Genomic DNA, 24,322 nt, shown 5'->3' with positions numbered 1-24,322 from the left:
GTCGGGGACCCTGATTTTATGTCACCAGCACCGGCTCAGTGAGCCCGGGGCTGGTTATACTCGGGCGGAGGACCCCGCGCTCGTTTTTTTATTTTTTAACCATTTCTATTATTTTTTACAGCAGAACCCTGCACAGAACATTGCGATCTGTGCAGGGTTCTGGCTAATTCGCCTAACAGACCCAGGTCTGAAATAAGTGCGATAATTAGTCACTTAAAAAATGCGATGTGCAAATGCGCATTGCATTAAATAAGCGACTTGTATACTTTTCTGTGCGAAAACATCTGGATGCGATAAAAATGCGAATTAATCTCACATTTTTATTCACCAGACCTTAACGCACATAATATGCGATTTCAGCCCCTGTGCGCATCCCATTAAATAAACGATTTCATGGGAAAATGCGATATCGCCATTTTGTGGTCTAATTACCGCAAAAAAACGATAATCGCATCCCATAGAATGTCACCCATAGTGTAGTATGTTCTTAAAAAGTCATATTATGGCTGTCTTCCCAAAGATGAAACGTAGAGTCTCTGAGATGGTGGTTCTATTCTTTATAGGTTCACCCTTCGTGCAGACAATAGTGAACGGTGCTTATAATAAGCTTACATTCATCAAGGTGGTAAAAAACATATCAATTTAGTGATCATTTGTATGCTTACATCAGCCTCGCGATGGATCCTTATAAAGTGGTTTCTTTTCAATGAAATGACGTCCAGGCAGATGTTAAAATCTAGTGGAATTTATTAAAAAGTAAATATAAAAGTAGGGGCATGTATACTAACAAGTATAATACATACAGCCTTCTCCAACATTAAAACACCAATGCATTTCAGTGTCTGTCTTCATCAGGGCACCTTGTTGGTATTTTAATGTTGGAGAAGGCTGTATGTATTATACTTGTTAGTATACATGCCCCTACTTTTATATTTACTTTTTAATAAATTCCACTATATTTTAACATCTGCCTGGACGTCATTTCATTGAAAAGAAACCACTTTATAAGGATCCATCGCGAGGCTGATGTAAGCATACAAGTGAGCACTTAAAAGATACCTTGATATGTTTACCACCTTGATGAATGTAAGCTTATTGTAAGCACCGTTCACTATTGTCTGCATGAAGGGTGAACCTATAAAGAATAGAACCACCATCTCATAGAGATGGACTGTTTCATCTTTGGGAAGATAGCCCTAATATGAACTTTTGAGAACATACTACACTATATATTTCTTTGTTTGTTTCATATGTATGAATTGCCCGTGAGAAACCCGATGTGACACTCTCCATTTTGGCCACACTAAGCAAAGAATACGTAACTGTTTTATTATTATTTGTATTATATTGAGCGCTACTAGGATCACATCACAAGTCTTTTTTGGCTATTATCTGTGTAGGAGGGACTGAACTATCCCTGATTGTTGGTTGTGATCTTCATTGCTGCTCAGGGCGCAGTTATTACAGTAGAGAATTTTTTTAAGGACAGGGTTTGAGAACCACTGATCTAGAAACTAATATATACACGTTACAACAAACAGAAATAAAGCCTACATTTAAGATATTAACCAATTATAAAATAAGAACACAAGACTGGGAATTGGAATTTTAATTCATGTTAATATCACCTACATCTGTCGCACTGAAGAGCAGGCGCATTTGTATCACAAATTACTATTCCAACATAATCTGTAACATATTCCCAAAATACTCGCCCAGCATTTCTGAATCAACTGCAGAATTGGTTCAACATGCTCCATTCACAATTACACTCAAATCATAAGTTAAAAATGCAGTGAGCAGATGAGTTTTTAAAATAAACCCAATAGCCCAACATAAGTGAGCAGCTGTATATTAATCTGGAGTTCTGTAGGACCCAGAGGAGTCCAGCCTTGCATAGCCCCCGTCAAAGGCTTTTCAGAAATCCTCCTTACCTACAGCATACCCTCAGCAGAGGCACAACTAATCATGGTGGTATTTAGCATAGAACATGTGATCCCAGATGTCAGCCACCAGCTGCCTTTGTTATAGAATTGCCAATCTGGTAAAATAAATTTCCTCGCTTTAAGGTTCAAAGTTAGCACAGAACCATTGCAAGAGTCGCTACCTAAAAGTCCTCCACGGACCATAATGCATCACTACCCACGGCAAAGCGACAGTGGTACTGGACTGCATTATTTTATCTTAAAGCCCTATTAGCACAGGAGTCCTGTAAGTGTCAAACCCTGGATTTTAACATCCTAGGTGCCAAACAGAGCATTACCTTTGGCTTAGCATGCACTTGTAACAGTTACTAGTAACAGCGACCTGTAACAGTACATGAGTTTGCATTTAATGATGAGTAACAAGGCCCCAGATCTGCTGTTCTAGGCGTAATGAGCATAGAACTTGGCCTAAGAAGCCTGTGATTTCTCTAAAATAAATACAAATATTGCATTTCTTCGGCCTGTTCAGGGAGTGGGTTTGGAATGTAAAGACAGTTCTTTGAATGAACAGGTGTTAAAGGACTAGAGCTTGTAGTAGTTGTTCTTCTGGTTTCAACATTCTCTTTGCAGCGATAATGGTGTTCTTCATCAGCATGGCGACTGTCATGGGACCAACACCTCCAGGGACTGGCGTGATGTAACTCGCCTTCTTTCTTACTTCTAGCAAAGAGAATACAGATAATATTATAGCAACTAACTGAGTATTCACTTCCTCATTCTTTGCCCAGTCCAGAACTACACTCCTCCCGCCCTCTACGGTCGGCTGACGACTGTCGTCTCTCCTCCACCCTGATCACTGCTTCCCACGCTAGAGTACAGGACTTTGCCCGTGCTGCACCAGTTCAGTGGAACGCACTCCCTCGCTCCATTAGACTCTCCCCGACCTTGCAAAGCTTCAAACGGGCACTGAAAACTCACCTATTCATCAAAGCGTACCCTTCCACCGCATAAACTAGCTGGTTCTCCGACCCCTTGCCTGTTTACATCCTGCTATTTAGCCACCACCCACTTGCACCTCTTGTAATCTGTCTGTCTCCCCTTCCTACTAGATTGTAAGCTCCTCTGAGCAGGGCCCTCTTCCCTCCTGTAGTCATAGCCCACTTCTCTTCACATTTCACTCACAGCTCTCCTATACTCAAACACTCAGTGACCATCTTCGTCTGCATACTCCTCTCCATCATTGGCCACAAGCCTCTAGTTGTATGTTGATTGAGTCCTCACTACTTATATCCAAGCTGTAATGTGTATTGATCTGTGGTGCTCTTTATTTGTACTCCTATTTTTGTTATTTATTCAATGTTATGCCAAGTTTTGTCTCCCTGTACTGTTCCTTTGTACGGCGCTGCAAAACACTTGTGGCGCCTTATAAATAAAATAATAATAATAATAGTATCTGCACAAAGTGTATAAAAAGAAACCTAAAAGTGTCTAGAATCCTCGCTTACCATCAAAGTCTACGTCCCCGACAAGCTTAGCCTTTCCAGTGATTGGATCTTGGACCCGATTTATCCCGACATCAATAACCGCAGCGCCTTCTTTGATCATGTCCGCGGTGATTAGGTTTGGAATGCCTATAAGGAATGAGATGAAGTTATTCCATTTGTAAATAACACCGCACGTGCCAGGGGGACATCAGGTCAACAGGGATTGGTTTAGAGACAAACCATGTGTTTTAGAAGTTGCGCTGTAACTTACCGGCAGCCGCTACTACAATATCAGCAATTCTAGTGTGCATCTTCAGCTGTTCCTTAGGAGTGTACCGATGGGAGATTGTTACAGTGGCATCCCCTGCAAAGAAAGACACACACTTGTATTGGGTTTAGGAAGGAAAACATACAACTGACAAACAAAGTTGGCTGCACACTAGAAGATACATCTATCGTGTGCCATGATATGCCTGGTTGCAACAGTCATCCTCAGATAACCCTTCAGAAAGCGAACACGGGATGTCACTAGCAATGACATGCTGTAAAATGCAGCATGTTACTTGGCTAGCCCTAGTCGGGCCCAGCAAGTGTGTATGCACCTGCTGGCATGAGAGGTTGTGCTGGGTACTCATCTAATGTGTATCCAGGTTTAGACTATGCCATTGTATAATGTTATGTATTTAAAACAGAAAAGCAGTGCCAGAGACCACATGAAATGCACTCACCTCCAGGACGTTCATGTTTGCCATCTGTATGGAGCAGCATTGCAATGGGCATTCCCACATTTTTGGACCTTCCAGCTACCACTACATTTTTTCCTAGAGTGGGGATTCCTGTGTAAATGGAAAATGCACGTCACAAAGATGTCTCTAAAGTACATGTCCCAATACCCTAGTGTTCATGAAACCCAAAGTGCAACAGAATATCAATGTCCAAGTGTAGGCATTGTGTTCATATTCTTGTTTATAAGCTAGGTGGTTGCCAGAGCAAGATGCAGTTAGCACACTGAGATTAGGTAAGCCGGCAGTTGAAACCCTGGAGCCAGAATACCGCACCAGAATCATGATCATAAGCATCCCAAGAGGAAGGGTTAGGTGCAAGCTGCAGGGAGGGGAGGATTGGGATGCCACTGTCTGACTGCCGGCACCCTGCATGGTGACCTCCCATATGTATTCCGCTAAAGTATGTACTATCTTCACATTAGACCAAAGGTTATCCTTTGACAAAAGTGTATCAGGAATGTTGTGGTGGCCTTACCGGTTCTTTTGATGATCTCCCACACCCCCCAGGGAGTGGCAGGTAACATGGAGTACTGGTCTAGGCACATCCGGCCCACATTCACTACATGGAATCCATCTACGTCTTTATCTGGAATTACCGCATTGCACACTTCCCTTTCATCAAGATGCTCTATATAAAAAAAAAAAAAGAAGTATAAGCTGAAAATCACCACCACTGCCATAAAACTACAACATGAATGCAGTAGAAACAAGTAGCCAACCCAGCAATATCGGTAAAGGCTGCACTACTCCAGGATGGCCCTAGGGGTCAGGGTAGGGGAGATACTTCATTATATCCATCTAGGCAACACGCTACTCATTCACCTTGTACTGTACATCGTAATCTGTAACTATTTCTATGCTTAGGTCCCCAGTCCTCAGGCATGATGTAAGGACACCTTGACAGAGACCGACTGTTGGAACGCGTTGGTGTTTTTTTATTCAGAGGAAGGTTGTATGGACAGTATTTGCAATTAGACATACCCCCTCTTTTAATATATGTTTTATACTTTTCTTAAATAAATACTACCATTTTTTTTATTCATCTGCCTGGATGTCATTTCACTAAAAGAATCCGTTCTACGAGGATCCACCGCGAGGCTAATGTAAGCATACAAGTGAGCACTTAAAGATACCTTGATGTGTTTAATCCCATTGTTATGAATGTAAGCACCATCTTTTGTTACCGCACGAAGGGTGAATCCATAAGTAGTAGAACCACCACCTTATATAAGATTGAATATACCCCCAATGGGAAGATATGGACTTTATGTAGAAATACTACACTATAACATTTTTTTGTCTACTTTCTTTAGCATTTTCTTTGAGAATTCTGATGTGATATATCCTACAACTGACTACACACAGCAGAGGATACGTATTTATTCCTGTTTAATAATATTCTTTTGAGCGCTATTAGGATTGCACCATAAATTTTTGTTTCCAATTATGTAAGGTTTGGCAGTAATGGACTGTAGGTAATTATCCACCTATTGCATAATCCTGTACATGTGCATTATAATCCCAGCCACAATATGTGCAGTAACTAAAATTAAGCTGTGTACACATGGTGCAATATCGCTGGCAATATGGTCGCTGAGCGACCATATTGCCAGTGATTTGTTTGTGCTGCAGCGATAAATCGCCAGGGACACGCTCCCGTGTTCAGCCCCCTAATGATCACTGGAGCAGCCGTTTCCCTATGCGGTTCCCCGGGCAAAGAGTCTCCTGTTCATCAGAGGCAATCTCTGGTCGCTGATGAAACCTGGACACTGAGCGATATATTGCATTGTGTGTGCACAATACAGTCAATTAAAAGAACTAAATGCTGAAGCGTGCCAGAGTGACCGGCCTCACCAGCAATGCCTGATTTGGTAATAGCTAGTTTATATTCTAAACAGCCAGTTACAAGCTGCTCAGTATTCTGCATTCCAAGTCTCTGACACCCTAAATAACCATTTCAACAGCAGTTTACACAACAAAATAAATCCCAATTCATTCTATAAACATTGGTCACAAGCTTAGCTTAATTGTGCAAAGTTTGCAAACAAGATTATAACAGACAAGAGTAAAGGCAAATACTTACTGCATAGTAGGGAATCATGGGGGAGACTGATCAAAGCTTGGATGGAGACAGTAGACAAAAAGTACCAGCCAATCAGCTACTGTCAGGTTTCAAACAAAGCCTGCTACTATATCTCTCTCCAAGCCTTGATAACCCTCACCCATGGTTTCGATTATATCCAATAAAATAGGAACAGAGCTGAAGCATCATCTGAACCATAATACAAAGTTACACCTCTTGATAAATTACATCCATCCTGCCATTTAGTGAGGGACCACAAACGCAATAAATATCCACACTATTAATATTAGACTATCTTCAGCAGTAAAAAAAAAAAATCAGCTTTGGTTTAGCCTACAAAATGCTTCAACAAACCCCCGTAAAGCAAATACTGGAAAGTCAGTCAGAGACAATGTACAAGCTTCTATAGTGCAAGACCACTAACCTGGGAGAGGAAGCTGCACCAACAAGCCGTCCACATGGCAGTCATCATTGAGTTTGCCAATAAGATCCAGCAGCTCATCCTGAGAGATGGATGAGGGTTTCAGAATGGTTTCACTGCTGATCCCTAAAGACAGAGCAGGACATGTAGTTTTAGCAATCACCTGCAAACTTACACTTGAACAATGAAACTTTAAGCAGTGGTGCTTCAGTTTGTCAGGAAGTGCGTTTCCTGGAGATGAGCCATTCTGAGATTTTTTTATGTTGTCTGCCACCATTATCAGACACTTTCAGGTAGGTTATACCTGCCTCCAAAGCCTTGTGCAATGCCAAAGGGCAAGCTATGACAGCGAGCAGTGCCGATAGCTCAGTCAGTATTCAACTGACCCCCCCTTCACACCTCACTGGTCCTTTTAAGACATCAAAACGGCGAGGCTTGCCACTATATGAAGCAGGCTCGCTGCATTTATGTCGAACCTTATCGTTCCGGGGAATCCTCTGCGTCAGAGGAACATAGAATACGGTGAGTGGCCGGTGAGGGGTGTACAAGGGCAAGGATGGCTTGTTTTGGGCGATCCTCGCCCAAAACAAGCCATCCTCATTGTCGGCATTGAATAGTGCCCTATGAAGGAGGTAACTGACAAGACCATGGGTCTTCAAACTGTGGCCCTCCAGATGTTGTGAAACTACAAATCCCAACATGCCTTGCCACAGTTTTAACACTCCCTTATAGCAAAACTGTGGCAAGGCATGCTGGGATTTGTAGTTTCACAACATCTGGAGGGCCACAGTTTGAAGACCCATGGACAAGACTCTGCATGCTAATGCACACCATACTGGCCCTCAGAAAGACATTCAAGGGCATTCAAATGAAGTACCAAAGTAGTAGAACGCAATTTTTTTTTGATACACAGTTAATGGAGTCAGAGTTGCATGTGATATAGGGTGCACATTGTGACACTGCCTACAGGATAATGCATTGATGCTTGGCAAAATATATCAAAGCCTACCCTATTATCAGCTCTTTTTGAAGCCTGTGTCTTACACTCTGTACATGTACAGAGGAAATTGCTAACTACTGGAAGTAATTGCATATAATTCTCATTTTATTTTGGCAAAGTTTTAGGTTAATTAGCTACCATATTCCAGGCTTGATAAATGCATGTAGCATGCATTTGATTCAGATGTAAAATGTGGGCCTTTTTCTTTGATGTCAATGAATGGACAGAGGCATACATACCCACATCTGCAGCGGCCCGAGTCTTGTTCAGTACATATGAATGGCTGGCAGGATTATTCCCAACCAAGATCACGCTGAGATGAGGCCTCTTGTTGCCAGCTGCTACCCACTGCTCCACATCGTGCCGGGCCTCCTGCCGGATTTGTCTGGCCAGCTTCCTCCCGGATATGATGACCGCTTCATTTCTTAATTAAAACAAAAAAAATTGACACAAGACATTTAATTATACCAAGGTCATGAGACAAAAGGCTCAGACATACACAATGGTTCCATAGTATGAAATTACACAATGGTTCCATAGTATGAAATATCACCAAAGACCAAAAGATTGTGTGTTTATGGCTCAACAGAACTAAATAAATAAAGTTTGCTTGTTTGACCATGTCACACATCTACATTGCAACAATGAATGTGGGATCTCTCATTCTGGAGCTATGGCTATTACTACTAGGATTCTATGTCCCTTGACCCTTATTAGAGTTTTATTGCAACTACTACAGATGCGTCCCCATATCTTTGCTGCAGTAATGCAAACCAGCCCTTGTTGGCACGCCAGGTCACATGACACTTTGCATTTGGGCGTCTTTTTTCCTGAAAACACGTCTCTCACTCTTAGTGAAGAGAACACAGATTATATTCTAGCAACTAACTTCAGTATTCACTCCCGTATGCTCTGTCCAGTCCAGAACGATACCCTAGATCGTATTGTGAGACTTCACATTTGGGAGTCTTGCCTCAAAGGAGTCATATGGTGCCCATACACTGCTGCAATGTCTCGCAGCAGTGTACGGACATTCTATACCCTGCGAGCAGCAGGGACGCATGCGATCCATCACAATTTTTTGTCGGGTGGTCGGACGGCCAGCAGGACCGACCCCCAACAGAGGTACGATGCGCAAGGGACCGCGCATTGGACCTGAGGGGACAAACTGACCTGATTTGGGCCGATTTGATGGCCGGTTTCTTTGCAATCGGACCAAATCGGCTCAGTGTATGGGGGCCTTAAGATGCAACACAATGTAACTAGTATGCACCAAAAGACCAATTATTAAACTTTTATACCTGTGTGCAATAGTCTACTTGCATACACATGGGTAGTTTGTAGCCCTATTTCTAAGCGATATGACTAGATCAGTTAGACACTGAGCACTGATCTGTGTGTAGGCATCCCAGAGACTGATGTGCGGCTCCAAGCACCACCATCTCACATCTGTACATATGTAGTGTTGACACTACTTGGGTCTTTTAGGCTATAGATAAGACACACTAAGTCCAGATAACAATGGTGAAAGATAAAAAGTACAAATAAGAGAACATAAGTGCACTGTACTATAGTACTATAGATCAAACTATTTAACAGAAAAATCGGTTATGGTTACAAATCAGTCTAAAGTTAGAAATGTCTAACGAAACCCCAAATTAGACCATGTTTGCAGGTCATAGCAACGCCACCCCCCCCCCCCCACCTTTTGAAATACAAACGGATTTCAAAGCGCCATTTATAAGTTTGAGCTATGAAATGTCAGCTCCATATTACACGTGGTCTCCCCCTCACCCACCCCCATCAGCCCTCTCCAGCATCGGCCTGAGTATCCAGACTAATTTTAGAAGTAGATAATGTTACAGCAGCTTGGTTCTGACCAAGACAGCATGTGCTTGCTAGTAAAGTAACTTTTCCTGATGATCCAATAGCTGCCACACCAGCACTTAATATATTCGTAGCACGGAGCAACAAAGGTGCATACACACTGTACAATTTTTTTGACCAATTTCATTGAAAGACATTGATGACCAATTTCCCTTGAACCCAGTGTCCTGGACTAAAGACGAACAATCTAGCTACAATTTTTAGGCTATTTTTTTAAAGATAGCCAGATTGCACAGTTGATGAAAAATCTTGATGAACAACTGGCGGGTATGCGCTTCATCATTCGTCGCACTCGCACTGAAAGATATTTTGACCAATTTCGTTCAGAATGGCCAAAATAAACGAAATCGGTCACAAAAAAATTGGTCAAAAAAATTGTACAGTGTGTATGCATCTTAACACTGTAACAGCCAAACCTAGGTTCAAATGATTTATCTGCAGATTGCAATATACAGTAAGAGGGGCATTAAGACTTCTGCTTGTACTGAATAGAGAGAAATCTAAAAAGGTAACTTGCGGTAGTCTTATGATAGACACAAGGCTCTTTGTAAATACTGCAAAGCAACAACAAGTCCGTGCAAACACTTCCAAGCTCAACAGTTTGTGTAAGCATTGAATCAGTACCAACTCGCTGTTTATTCACCGGAGGCCAACACGTGCATTCCACAGACTGAGCTAGTTGGGAGGCGTAACCCACACAAGCCTTACTAGACTAGGCCTCCGTTCCTACTTAACCAGAAATAGCGATGGCTAAGAGCCCAGGTAGACAAACCAGCACATCAATGGGGCCTGGGAAACGTCCACCTCACTGCTTTATAGGGTCTGATTTGCATCTGGAATGCGGTGCTACTAAATATAATGTCCCCATCATTACAATCGCAAACTAAATAGGTTGAAAATTAGTATTTCATATAACTGTTGCATAATCCATCTTAAACACAAGATATGAGACCAACAGACAGATGTACACTATTTGGAAGGGGGGGGGAGGTTCAAGTTTTATTCACACCCAACCCCTCATCTAAAGCAGCGTTTCTCAAACTGGGTCCTGACCACTTCAGCATGGGGTCGCGACTCCATGTTGCTGCCCATAAAGCTGATGGCTTTTCTACTGTCAGTGATTCAAGGAGTCTGTTATTTTATACTCCTCACATCATTTTGTGCCTCCACAATGCTGCCATGTATGTGCTGTTTGCTGACTACACATGTGATGGGATGACCTGCTGCAGTAACTTGCTTTTGTCCGGTCTTTAATTTATTGTCTGATGGGAGCAAAATAGTTTGAGGACCCCTGATCTAAAGAGACTGCAAATCAGGGGTCAACATTTAAAAGCTTCTTAGCATGCCACTTCCTGCTAGTACCAACACCTGGCACCAATACTCTGGGGTGCTTTGGAGCACTTGCAGGGGTGCCCTGGGTTGGTGGTTTAGGACAAATTCAAATTATTTATGGTCAATGTAATTAACTAAACTCAGTGTTTGTGGCTTCCAATCAAAATATGTGGACAAACTGAAGCAAATCCTGTCTCACTATATAACTGAACTTTATAACAAAATATTTACATAATTTAAAAAAAAATCTCTCTATATTAATCACAAAAAATAAAACTTTTGTCCTGGGGGTGCCATGAAAAAAAACTTGCCTGTTTTTGCTATTTGGCCATGCTAAATTTTATGCAGGGAATGCCTAGATGTGTAGTTCAACAACAGCTGGAGTGTCAAGGTTAGCCATCACTGCTCTAGGGCAGGCATGTCCAATCTGTGGCAAGGCATGATGGGAGGGCCATAGTTTTTTTATGCCTGATCTAGGGCACCAGAATTAATTTGGAAACTATTGGCTTAAGTGACAACACATTTACCCATGGACAGAAGAGTGTAAAAATTGATAAATCGCATTTTGCATGCCCCCAGAGACCAACGTACACCGTGTCAGATGCAGTAGTGTTAAAACAGGTATTGCACCATATTGTATGTAATGGGTTAACTCATTTGGAAAAAAGGCAACGTTTCTTAAAAGTGGTTGATCCCATTTACTACGCACTGTTCATATAATACAAATATGACCAATTTAGCAGCCTGTATCTTGTGTAACCATTAACGCTGCCTGGTGTTCTAGCTGTCAAAGAAGTCCTCCCTCCATACATAACAAGCCTGCGGGCTGCTGGGAGGCCCTGGATGCTTAAGGGGTTTTCAAACCGACATTTATATTTCACATTCAAGAACAAGTGAGCAATGTCGCATTTATTTGGGTCCTGATAAAACTTCAGCACAGCTTTTACAGCGCAACCTTACTGCAGCTTATACAAACAGGACAGATAAGCTGGCATGGCCATCGCTGGGTATACTGGCTACATGCGGATCATTCTAGTTACACCCAGCAGTTTCCGCAGATTAAACCCTTTAATATCAGTATCTCCTCAATGCTTGGTCAGCTACTAGCAACACTTCTGTTAACATGATCTCGCTCTGCAATAGGACTGTGCACCGATATAATGGACAGAATGCAATTTGCTGCTTTAGTTTTAATTTACCTTCATGGGTGTAACTGTCAAAAATCTACTTTGGGGGCTGTGTACACTTTTACCTACACACCACACAACCAAAAGGTTATTGTGAGTAACTGTCCACCAATACATAGGCAATGCTCCTCAAAGCCAGTAGTCACATCGCACCAGAACAAGTTCTAGAGATAGAGCGTTCTAGACCGATGGATAGAGATATAAATAAATATATCTATATATAAACACACAACATCTGCTAGGAGTAAAAAGGAACAAAACAGCAGTGCCTATAGCGGAGTACTACACATAAGAGCTCATGAGAGAATGGTGACCTCTGAATGTGTGTTACAGAGACACCTACAGAGAACAGCAGAGCCTGCAGCTGAACAGTGGAATACAGACAGGGCCCGCACTCATCAGGACATGAATACTGTGGAGAATTTAGGAAAAAGTAGTGTACAGAGGACATGAGGCTGCTTGTGTCAGTGTGACAGGCAGGAGGAGACTGGTGCACTGTATACACTGTGTATAGTGGTGGGGGAGGGGACGAGCTGCTAGATGCAATCAGCGAGAGGGATTTCATCAGCCACCACCATGTACTTCCTGCTCTAGCCACAGCACTACATGCACCCGGCCTGTGCCTGCACACATGCCCATCTACTGAGCACTCCTACCTACATAGTGCCCACATAGTCTACTGCGCTGTTTGGGGGGGGGGGGGGGGGGGGGGGTACACAGAGGGACAGACAGACACACAGACTGGTTTATAAGCCGCCACAGACTATTTGCAGCAGCCACGTACACCAGTATAATTGGGAATGGGCACCTCATTTACGCAGTGTCACCACCGCTGATCAATTAACACCCCTTCAGTGACAGGGGGAGAACACCTGCCATGTGCCGGTATGGGGGAGAGTGATCTATAAAAACCGGGAGAGATGAAGCTCATAGGTTGGTACTTTATCTCTCACAGATATAGGTCTCTCGCATTGGACGACCCCTACCTACAGCGATGCGGGCGGGCGGGCGGGCGGGCACGCACACACACACACACACCCCGGGTCATACTCACAGGGAGGGAGAGCTGTGGAAGGCCCGGACGTTGCAGCAGATGATGGAGCGCAGGGAGCGGATGGTTGCCATGGTGATATGAGCGCAGGGACCTCCACACGCTGACAGCTGCTGAGCCGGGAAAGAGCCGTTCTGCTGCCGCGCTGCCCGGTATATACCCTCGCCTACGTCACGGAATGTTCGCGGCTCACCACACCCACGCTTCCCAATAGCCGCGCTGCTCACTCCCACACCCCGTGACGTCACGGCGATGCTACCGCAGTGCTATTGGCTGCGTGAACTGTCACTCATGTGCTAGGCATTGGCAATGGGCCCCCTGGAGTAGCGCAGGAGATGAGCTGCCCGTTGTGTGCGAGTGTGTGCCTTTACTAGGCATTTGTCACTAGGGATGGCCATCGGTCGGTGTGTCCACTATAGAGGGTTGCTATCGATGGCCATCGAAGGTTGCTATCGATGGCCATCGAAGGTTGCTATCGATGGCCATCAAAGGTGATAAAACTATGTCATGGGAGACCGTTGATGGTTTTTAATAATTATTGGGCATTCCTGTTCTTTCAGTGAATGGCCCGCGGGCCACTCAGAGCACTGAGACAGTGCTTTGCTGCGTTCAGGGGTGGAGCTATGCTCCTTACATACCTTGTGAAAAAAGCAAAAAATATATTCTGTGCCATCGATGGACAGGAACCATCTGGTTCTTTCATCGATAGCAAAACCATTCACCATCGGCCATAAACAATGATTGTGCATCCTCGATGGTCTATGGCCATCCCTATGTGTACACACTGATTTTTTTATCCCAGTTCCCTGGGTTTTGTTTTATCCCAGTTTGGGAACCACTGATTTACACAAAAAAATAGAGAACAGCTCTAGTAAATTGTATACTTTGGTATTAATCCACACATTCATCATGATGAGGAAAAACTCTTTTGTGTATGAAAAGTGCATTATTCTCATATTATTGCCTAGTCATACTGCATGTTTACCTGTGGGAGTGGTATCAGGTTTACCTTTACCATATGCTTGCTTGCTTCTGAAAAAGTATTTTAGTAACATTGTGCTGCAACTAACACCTAGGTACAGTGGCGTAACTATAAAATTTGCTCCCACAAGCCAAAAAGTTTCAAGATGGTTTTCCACCATCGATGTCAAGCTTAAACAAATAGTTTTGTTTTTGCTTTTTCAGTATGGAGCCAGGACACTGAGCTTAACTCCGCCCTGACACCCGTGAAGCCCCACCCCATATTATGATTGGCCCTAAGGCCAGTCAATCAAAGAGAATGGATGACCATCCATATTTAAAAACAATGGGTAGTATTCAATGCAGCCGGCGAGGGGGTTTAACAGCGAGGATTGCAGAAAACCAGCGATCCTCTCTGTTTAACCCCCTCGCCAGCCGCTCGCCCTATTCAACGTTCTGGGGAAATCCTCGCCATCACAGGACGGCGAGAATTCCCCAAAACAGCGAGACCCGCAGGTAATGCAGAAAACCCACTGAATTTAGCCGCGAGTCTCGCTGCTTCTGGAGCCGCATACGCCAATTCCCCCTCGCTCAAAAAACGGAGCGAGGGGGAATTGGTGTATGAGGGGGGTGTGTTGAATACTGACAGGGTGAGTGGTGACAGTGAGCAGGAAGCCCTCACTATCGATAGTCAGTTGCACTTTTGCTTTCCCAGGGAAATCCGGCAATGACGCGGGTGTCGGGGGCGAGCAGCTGATGTCAGCGGATGTCAGCTGCCCACCTGCTTCCCGCACAAGGAGATCACAGATCAGAGACACTATAGAGGTGTCTCTGATCTGCGTGCACTGGAGAAATAATCAAATGATTTTTCTCCCGCTCCCAAGGCTGCGAATGGATGATTTGCATAATCATCCATTCGCAGTAGTGCGGAGGGATCACGGGTGCGAGGTGGGTGGCATTTGGTCCATGCGCAACGCTGCAAAATTTGCAGTGTTGTGCATGGACCACAATAAGGTCCCTTATGAGAGCACTGGGGGCATGTAAGCCAACTTCCGTGCTTGTTTGCAGTGTGTGTAAGAAGATGGGACGCCTGTTTCACATGCATGTTTTTGCAGACGGGATGAAGCATACTTACCTACTTGTTCAGTATCCTCAGTCTCCGGAGAGATGACACTGCAGGGCATCTTAAAGGGCAGGACCAAATGGGCTTTTCATTAGGCCCCACCCCCAACATAGAGAAACACTGCAGTGAGGGGTAGAGCCTAATAACGCAATCCAGTCATTCCACCCAGACCTCTTCCTGCAATTGCCAGTGATTAATACCCCTTTTACACCAAAATCCCTGGTCGGACCCTGGTCTTTGAACACAGGAGTTTCTAGGGTTGGACCCAGCTTCATACCCCATTAATACCCCTTTTACACCGCCGAAAAATCCGGGTCAGCGGTGGGTCAGACCCGGATCTTCGGCGGTGTAAATCCCTAACGCCCTGTCCCTTTACACGGGACTTCTACCCAGGTCCTGACCTGGGTAGAACACGGCTAGGACCTGGGTAGAGGGCGGTGTAAATGGGAACGCCGGGTCGGATGACCCGGCTCCCATTTACATGAATGGGGAACGTCCAACCTGCGGACCGCAGCGTCCGCAGGTTGGACGGATTGTCAGTCTGACACTGACAGCCGGCGCTGCTGTCTGCTATACTCTGCAGACAGCAGCGGCGGCGGGGGAGGGAGGTGAACGGATGCCTGTGTGCGGCATCCATTCACCTCCTGTCCAATGGCGGGGGGGTGCGCGCGGGGACTGGGGGCAGCCTAGCAGCTTACCTTAGTGCTGTGCTGCCCCCAGCAGCGTTCCGGGTACGGCGGCGTCGATCGGCGCTTGAAGATGACATCACGCTGTCATCTTCAAGCGCCGGGAAGGGGCGGGAGGGGGTGCAGGCGTTTAAGCCCGTCCGGTGTAAATGCCCCTAAACGCCGGGTCGCACCCGGCTTCAACCAGGGTCCAAAAAGCCAGGTGCGACCCGGCGTTTTGGTCTAAAAGGGGTATTACACAGCACTGTAACCCAGGTCGGACCCAGGTCAGCACTGCTTTTCCCTATGTATGACATTAAAAATGTCCATTTTAGGACTGATAAACTGCCATCCAACTTTCCCTCAATGATTTAAAATTAAAATAAAAAGACATGACTAGTTAGCATTGAAAAATTTTGGTTGGTTTATTTTGTAAAATATTTTCCAAAAAGTTTTATTCAGTGCTCAAGCACACATAGCGGTATAAAAGTGCAGCATCTCCCATGTGCTCTCCCCAGCAGCAACAGACCGAATCTCCCATGTGCTCCCCCCAGCCCCCCCCCCCCCCTAACCCCCTAAAATAATAATAATAATATAAATGATACTGCATCAAATTATGATTTCTGTGTGCACTGCCCGTATCCTTCCTGGATGCTGGCTTTTGCCACTGCAGCGTACTGTGTAAAGGCGTCCAGCACTTTATGGTATCCTTTCAGCACTACCCGGATGTCCCAACCTGGGTTGGGACCATTTACACCGCCCACGACAAAGGTCCAACCAGTGTTCAACCCTGGTCAGGACCTGGGTAGGAGACCAGTGTTACTGGACCTGGGTTGGCCCCTTTTACACCAACGCTGACCTGGGTCCGACCTGGGTCCAACCTGAGTTATTCCTTGGTGTAAAAGGGGTATAACATACAAATCTGCCCACTTAATGAGGAAGCAGCAAATGCGGTTTGGCTGCCTACACTTCCAGGGCTGCGGGAGTCTACCACAAATATCTCAAGCCTCCCACATCTTCCAGGAAGATAGGCAAGTATAACATGATGTGGGTGCAAGTTATGATGGGAGCAGCGGCTACAGACGCTTTACCATCCTGCTTGCTAACTTATGGTATCTTGAGTATTTTTAGGACCTCTAAGACACCTGCAGGGCCTGGGTAATGAAGTAGGTGTGGCCAAATCCTGGAGTCTCCCCTGTGGAAAACAATTATGGAAACTCATTACCCGGGCCCTGCAGATGTCTTAGGTCCTGAGGATACTCCAGTTACTATAAGTTAGCAAGCAGGATGGTAAAACCACATCACGCACTGCAAAGAGGAGATTTGAACCCTCAGCAGCTGTCCAATGCCACTTCAAGAGGCCTATTTCACACCACTGAGTTTCATCCTGTCTTTGCCAAGTATTCATGTGTCTGCATGACATCTGTTTTTATATCTACAGCCATCAGTATTATTATCTAAATTTGTACCCACACCATGCTGGGCCGCAGGGCCGGTGCTAGGGTGTCCGGCGCCCTCCTGCAAACCATAAATTTTGCGCCCTTTCACATTGCCATTGCAACAAGCTGCAGCCTGATTGTGGGAGCGTATGTAAAATGCGATCCTATGGAGTATCTCGGGTGCATGTACATCTCAGTGCTGTGTCCGCAAAATGTTGCAGGCACTAAAGGTGCCCATACATGCTGCGAGAATCGCATACGTTATGTGCTAGATCGCATCCTATCACACGGCATGTATGCAATGTGTGTGCAATGCGATCCAAAAGCAGTACACAAAGTATGTGCAGCACATACTTTTTGTACTGTGCGATGCGATGCCCGCAGGAGCACACATCGCATAGCACGCTGCTATTGCAGCGTGTTTGGCCACTTTTAGACACATAACCCCACCCATTATTTAAAAAGTGTCTAAATTAATATAAAAAAAAATCTTCAATTATTAAAAAATGTGTTATAAACATGTATAATAAAAGACTCATGGTTCTTTTGCTGTTTAACTCTTGTGCAGTCCCTCCTCTTCTATATGCCTAGGCAGGACGCTGAGGATGCCATTACACCCCTCTCGTGACTGAGGGGAAAAGGAGGGTAGAGAAGGAGGAGGTGGAAGAAGGCAGGAGATAGAGGGGGTGGAGTGTTGAGGACTGGCAGTGGAACTGGCACAGCACACTGAGAAGAGGGAAGGAAGGAGAGGCAGAGCTGTTGCCTGTTAGTCATTTGATTGACAGCTGACAGGCGCAGGGAGCAATGGGTAGGGGGCAGATTCGGACATGACATGTCATCCAGGCATTCACAGACAGCGCTACATGCCTCAGCGCAAGTGTTCGTGAGGAAGAGGGGGGCTGCTCAGCCTCTCCATACTGCCGCCCGCTGTCAGATAGGCACTGTGGGCGGCGTGCAGGCTGTGTGCACTCGCGGAGCAGGGAGCAGCTCTTTATACTGCCGCCCACCCGCTGTCAGACAGGTGCTGCGGGCGCCGTGCAGGAGGCAGTGACAGTGAGGGCTGAGGCAGCTTTAGCAGAGCAGGGAGGGAGACAGCGCCTTTTCAGCATGGCGCCTCCCTGCTTTGCAGGAGCTGCTGAGTGGGTAGTGCCGGCCCTGCTGGGCCGTAAGACAAATACTCCCCTAGCCCCTGTTATCAGAGAAGGAGTGCCTCAGCACTTTTGCCTGACACCCAGAGCAGCAGCAATGCCTTCTGCCATATGTGGCTGCCAAGAGCACTCACATTCATTGCAGTGAACAAGTCATGGCAAGTAATGTTGGTTTTCCAGACCAGGGAGCAGGGAGTGCCACAACCTACTTGCAAGTCTGGGATATTAACTAGCTGATAACGGAGACTCCTCTAATATATGTGATGCCTATGTCTTTATTATATGATGGAAATCAGTTTTGTGTAACATACTTTTGCTTGACTACATTATATACTCTATGTACATTTGTGTTGACTATTTGGCCATGTGGACCATATGGTGCTGTCCTGTCAACCTAGACATTGTCGGATGACCATTCGGATCCCAGGTATGTCTGTACCACCATTACGTGTGACGTGAGAGTGGAGGGGGTGTGTGCTACTCTGCCGAAACCTTTTTTTTCTGTAACTAGAGCTGGTACGTGGCCTTCCTATAAATGCTTGGTGCAGCTGTGAGCCTGCTACGTATTGCCTGGCTGGTGGACAAACTATTTTAACACTCCAGGAAATAAACCTTTATTCTTCATCTGGTTGTTGTACAGCAGGGCTATCCGCCTGGGTACATTAGGCACATGTGCTCCACCTGGCACGTCTGTGGGCTGTATCATCAGGCAGGGAGTAATACAACTGTACATACTTGCCTACCCTCCCGGAGTGGCCGAGAAGCTTTTAAAAATCGTGTGGCCCTCCTAGAAAGGTGGGCAAGTCTTCCGCATACTCTCTTTACCCCTGCATACCCCACAGCCGTTTCGGGAAGGCGGGAAGGGGCGGGGCTCATACCCACTCATTCCTACTTTTTAGAACTAGAAAAACCCCAGAGAGGACAAGGCTAGGCATTGGGGGTGGGACGAGGTTCTCGTCACCAAGCCCCTCCCCCATGACAGTTAGCCGCGTTATTTTGCGGGTCCACGGATTGGGGGAGGGGCTAAAATGACGCAAAATGACACAATTGGTGTCATTTTAGCCCTGCCCCCTCCCCGCGGACCCGCAAAATTCTGGATTTTATACAGGGAGGAAGGGAAAGCAGGGGCTGGGGCAGTGATGCGGGAGATTTGCCCACCTTACCCAGGGGGGGGACCCGATTTGCCATTCTGGGAGGGTAGGCAAGTATGCCTGTGAATCGCGGCATTTTACTGGAATGGGAGCGGGGCTTGATGGTGTCAGCATCTGTTCCCACCTCCCGAACTGCACATCAGTGTCTCTTGAGTCCAATAAAGTAGATAAGTATGATTTAACATTTATAATATAACAGCAGAAAAGAAACAAGGCATCAGAGGCATTGGGTACAGTGGGGCAGATGTATTAAGCTTTAACAAGAGATAAATGCAAGTGTGATAAGGACAGATAAATGTTCAGCCAATCACCTCATAACTGCCATGTTACATCTTGTGTTTGAAAAAAGTCAGGTAGGCGCTGATTGGCTGGACATTTATCTCTCCTTATCACCCTTTCATTTATCTCTTGTTAAGGCTTAATACATCTGCCCCAGTATACCATATTGGTAGTGTAGAATAGAAAGTGCCTGGCAAGGTGGCAACCACAGGGCAGAGATAGGTACAATACACTGCTCATTTCACCACAGCAGTGCTTTGGACATGGTTCTACTTTGCTATTTATCTATTAACACACCAGGCTACTATCTCTGGGGTCAGCTGGACTAATTGCCCCAGAGATATTTCTTTTGTAGATTCTGGTTATAAGCAATATTTTTTTAGCACTTTTGTCAACAGCCATACAAAAAAAAAAATCTTAATTCTGCTTATTTCCCATATTTCGAAATAAATGAATAAAAAACTGTAATATGTTTTACATATATTTATCACCATCAGTTGCTAAATAGGGGGCCTTTATAAACTTTTGCTATGGGGCCTACGATTATCTAGTTACGCCCCTGGCAGAAGGTCATTGCTCTTTATGGCGGAATAGCTGCCTAAAGGTGCGTACACACGGGGGAGATATATTGCTCAGTGTCTCCTTTTCATCAGTGACCAGAGATGGTCGCGGATGAGAAGGAACCTCTGCCGGGGGAGCCGCAGAGGTAGTCAGCTGGTCGCAGGTGCAAGCTCCTGCGACCACCAATTAGAATGGGGCTGAAAACGGGAGCGCGCACCCGGCCATTTATTGCCAGCAACCATATTCCCAGCGATTTCAGCCCCTATCGCCCCCGTGTGTACACAGCTTGAGTGATAGTCCAGGGTATGGGCTGCTGTAGGGACCACAGGAGATTTCTGAAGAGCTTGTACTATTCTGTGACACCTGTATGCTGCAATACTGTAACCATTCTTGCTTATGCTAATTACCTGGTAAGCTGTGTACCTGCTACAAAATAAAGATCAAGGCTTGTTATCTAGTGTATGCGATTCCTTGTCACAATACGGCACAATACATTCCCTCCAACATGACCCATTCCATTAGGTACAAAATGCACTGTTTCTGGACTTCCCTTTTTAATTGATAATTGCAGTCACCTGTGTTGAACTAGTTTAGTGATGATAACGTCGCTCCAGCAAAGGTGACGGCAATCCTAAATTAAGGAATAAGTCCAGAAGCAGAGCATTTTGTACCTAATGGAATGGCTCATGTTGGAGGGTATGACCAGTGCCGGAGAGGCTCAGGTGCTCACCCGCCCCCCCAGCCGCTGTACAGGAGGGGGTGTGCTGGTGATTGCGGCGGCATGCCGCCGCGGCTCTTCGGGGGGGGGGGGGGGGCCTGAGGCGCTGCAGTGCTTACCCTCCCCGGCCGCTGTACAGGGCCCGCTGGGGGTTTTAATGCCAGGTGTGATGCGGCGGCAGGGTAACGGGGGGGTTTAGGAGGCCGCCGGCGCCACTCACCTCTCTGCTCCGTGCTGCACACCGGCGTCCTCCAGTGGCCGGTGTCCTAGGCAAATGCCTAGAGCTGCCTAGTGGTGGCGCCGGCCCTGGGTGTGACAATAGCCAGCAGGGCATCCTGAGACTTCTAGTTCTGCAATAGCTGTAGAGCTGCATTCAGTATTGCTTGTAGTACTGTGTATATACATACCTCCCAGCATGACCCGTTCCAGGTGGGACACAATGCTCTGTTTCTGGACTTCTCTCTTACTGTATGATTGCCATCACCTGTGTTGCACAGGTTAATTGATAAGAAAGGTGTTCACCACAGGTGATGGCAAACATACATTAAGTCAGGGTTGCCTACCTGACCCTCTCCTTCAGGGAGAAAATGCTCTGTTCCTGGACTTTCCGGGTAATATATGATTGCCATCACCTGTGGGGAGCTAGGTAATTGATAAGAAAGGTGTTTCACCACAGGTGATGGCCTACCTCCCAACATGACCCTCTCCGGGAGGGACACAATGCTCTGTTCCTGGACTTTCCTCGACATTTATGATTACCATTACCTGTGGTGAAACACCTTTCTTAGGGCGGTATTCAATGTGAATACCGGCGACGTGCAGCGAATCCTGTTTAGGATTCGCTGCACATTCGCCACTGCTCGCTGCGTTCCGGAGCCTCGCCGGCTCCGGTATTCAACGAGTCGGGCTCGCTGCCCCTGACTGGCGAATTTGAGCTCCTGCGGCGGACGCCGCAGGGAGCCTGAGGACGGTGGCAGGCAGGGAGATGGAAGTCTCCCTGCCTGCCCCAGAACGTTTGTGGGGGGGAGGTGGGCTCCCCGGGTGCCAGGCAGCACAGGCTGCCCCCCGGGGGTGCCAGCAGGGGACCGGGTATATTCACTACACCCGATCATGCATATGTAATGATCGGGTGAAGTGAATATATGAATATCTAATGAGCGGCTTGGCTCCGGCCCCCTGCTGGTGGCTGGTCTGTGTAAAAAAAAAAATAATAATAATTTTTTTTAATTAAATATATATTCATGTGCTTACAGCACATAAATAAAAATAGCATGCCCCTCCTCAGAATAAAATTCCAGATTTTTTGACACCAATTGTAAAAAACAAAACACTTTATTTTAAAAGTTCACCTTCCACTTCACTATAAAAAGATAGCGATTGCTACTCGGTGAATCATGGCGAAAAAAACCTTGAAATGTATTCGCCATCTGGTCATTGAATAGGGTGATTCACCGTTTTAGTCAGAATTTCAAATGGGGATTAGTGCAGCGCTCTGCTCCTAGGTGTATGTGTGTGGGAATAAGTTGAGTGGTACAGTGTTGTTTAAAACTTTTACTTCAAAAATAATTCAGATACAGTACAGTGTCGATACAAAGTATAACATATATAATACAAAATTCATACAAATTAACGTTTCTGTGGGGATTGTAGCAAGCAAGAAGTAGCAGAATGAAAATGTCTGTGTGTCACAGAAGGCTGTGACACAGTGCTTCCTTGCTCTCTTACTACTGGGATTTTTTGGGGGCACTTTATGGGTTGGTGCTGGGTGGGTTAGGGTACCGGGATGACAGAGTCCAGTAACGGTCCATGGTGGCGGCGTCCCGCTCGTCCGTGATAGTTAGTGCGGTCCTATGCACTTGATGGTGGATGCGCTCCGGCTGGTAGCTGGTAATTGTTTCCTCCACGGGGGGGGGGGGGTTGAGATCGACGTGCTCGTTGGGGTGGTGGTACGGCAGCGAACGGGTTTCAGTGGTGGCAGTGGGTCTGGTCACTCCTTGTGTCCCGTCGCGGCTAAAGTGCTGCTTAGGTTTCGGGCTAATAGCCTTCTGCCTTTGCAGTTCTGTGCCACGGCCGGGGACGTGGAGTGTCTGGCAGCGAGCGCGGGTAGGAGGCGGCTTGGGTAACCCCTTCCTTCCCGGTACCTGTCTTACGGACCCCCGCCTACTCACCCTGGCTTGCTTCTTGTCTCTCTCATACGGCTCTCCCCGCGTGTCTTCTCCGCTTGTTGTTGGTCGCGTCTCGGCCGGTGCTGATGTTCTGCCGTTACCGCTGTCTCTCCTGGGTGTTCTGTACCGCTTGGATTGTTCTTGTGCTTTGGGATGTGCTCGTATGGTAGGTGTATCCAACGCGTTTCGGCCTTCTGTCTGGCCTTCTTCTAGGGAGTTTTTACCGTTTGTCTGTGTCCACTCTTATTTATGTGTTGGGGGCGGGTCATTGCGTCCTGATTGGTTGTGCTCAGGTGTGTTCTTTTGCTGCTGATTGGTTCTTGTCTCTATCACTTCATTTAGGTACGCTGTGCTGCAGGTGTTCCGTTTTCATTTCTCTATGTTGGTCCTTCAGGTGTGATTTGTTGGTGTAGGCAATATCCAGCTGACATGTACTATTCCAGTGGATGCTGAGGGGTGATTGTACATGGTGACAGTTGTGGGGGCACAAAATCATATATTATTACAGTGGTATGATATAAATTGGGAAATGGGGTGATTGCACATGGTAACAGGTGTGGGGGCACAAAATCATATATTAATAAAGTGGTATGCCAAATCTTCGGAACTGGGGTGTTTGCACATGGTAGCTGGTGTGGGGGCACAGAATAATATATCAATATAGTGGTGTGACCTAATTTGGGAAAAAAAAAAAGGTGATGCGCAGTGATAGTGCTTTTGAGTGAGATTTGGGTAATTTGCCTGTCAGGAATAGGGTTATACATTGGTGTTGATACTTTGGAGGTGTGAGAGCTAGTGGGGATGCAGTTTTTGGTGTTCCTGTGGGCTTGTCCCTGTGTGTTAGGGTTTTGTCCTTTACTTCTTTCCCATTATCGATTTGATCTCATTGTCCAGATTGAGTCCACGTGGGTTGAGGGTTTTTAGTTCGTACATCCATCTTAATTCAGTTGTGTTGATG

The 24,322-nt window shown here is 46.0% G+C and overlaps 1 protein-coding gene across 1 annotated transcript; it reads right to left on the bottom strand.

Moving 5' to 3' along the window:
* Positions 1-1,594: 1,594 nt before the first annotated feature.
* Positions 1,595-13,336, bottom strand: MTHFD2 (methylenetetrahydrofolate dehydrogenase (NADP+ dependent) 2, methenyltetrahydrofolate cyclohydrolase). Its single transcript, XM_083184510.1, has 8 exons — positions 13,159-13,336; positions 7,938-8,122; positions 6,702-6,824; positions 4,670-4,822; positions 4,138-4,245; positions 3,681-3,773; positions 3,431-3,556; positions 1,595-2,645 (listed from the first exon to the last, which is right to left on the bottom strand). The coding sequence occupies exons 1-8, from the start codon at positions 13,227-13,229 to the stop codon at positions 2,500-2,502; spliced, it is 1,005 nt and encodes a 334-aa protein (XP_083040636.1). The 5' UTR covers positions 13,230-13,336; the 3' UTR covers positions 1,595-2,499.
* Positions 13,337-24,322: the final 10,986 nt, after the last annotated feature.

This window comes from Crinia signifera, chromosome 4 (genome assembly GCF_055691185.1).
Source record: "Crinia signifera chromosome 4, ASM5569118v1, whole genome shotgun sequence".
NCBI lineage: Eukaryota > Metazoa > Chordata > Amphibia > Anura > Myobatrachidae > Crinia > Crinia signifera.
This window is presented reverse-complemented; position numbering and strand designations above follow the sequence as displayed.

Bases quoted from the DNA above. Each gene is read 5' to 3' on its own strand.
- MTHFD2 (XM_083184510.1), bottom strand. From the start codon at position 13,229: ATGGCAACCATCCGCTCCCTGCGCTCCATCATCTGCTGCAACGTCCGG. The intron at 8,123-13,158 runs GTGAGTATGACC...GTTTTAATTAAG, and splicing joins TTCCACAGCTCTCCCTCCCT to AAATGAAGCGGTCATCATAT. The intron at 3,774-4,137 runs GTGAGTGCATTT...CTTTCTTTGCAG, and splicing joins CAAACATGAACGTCCTGGAG to GGGATGCCACTGTAACAATC.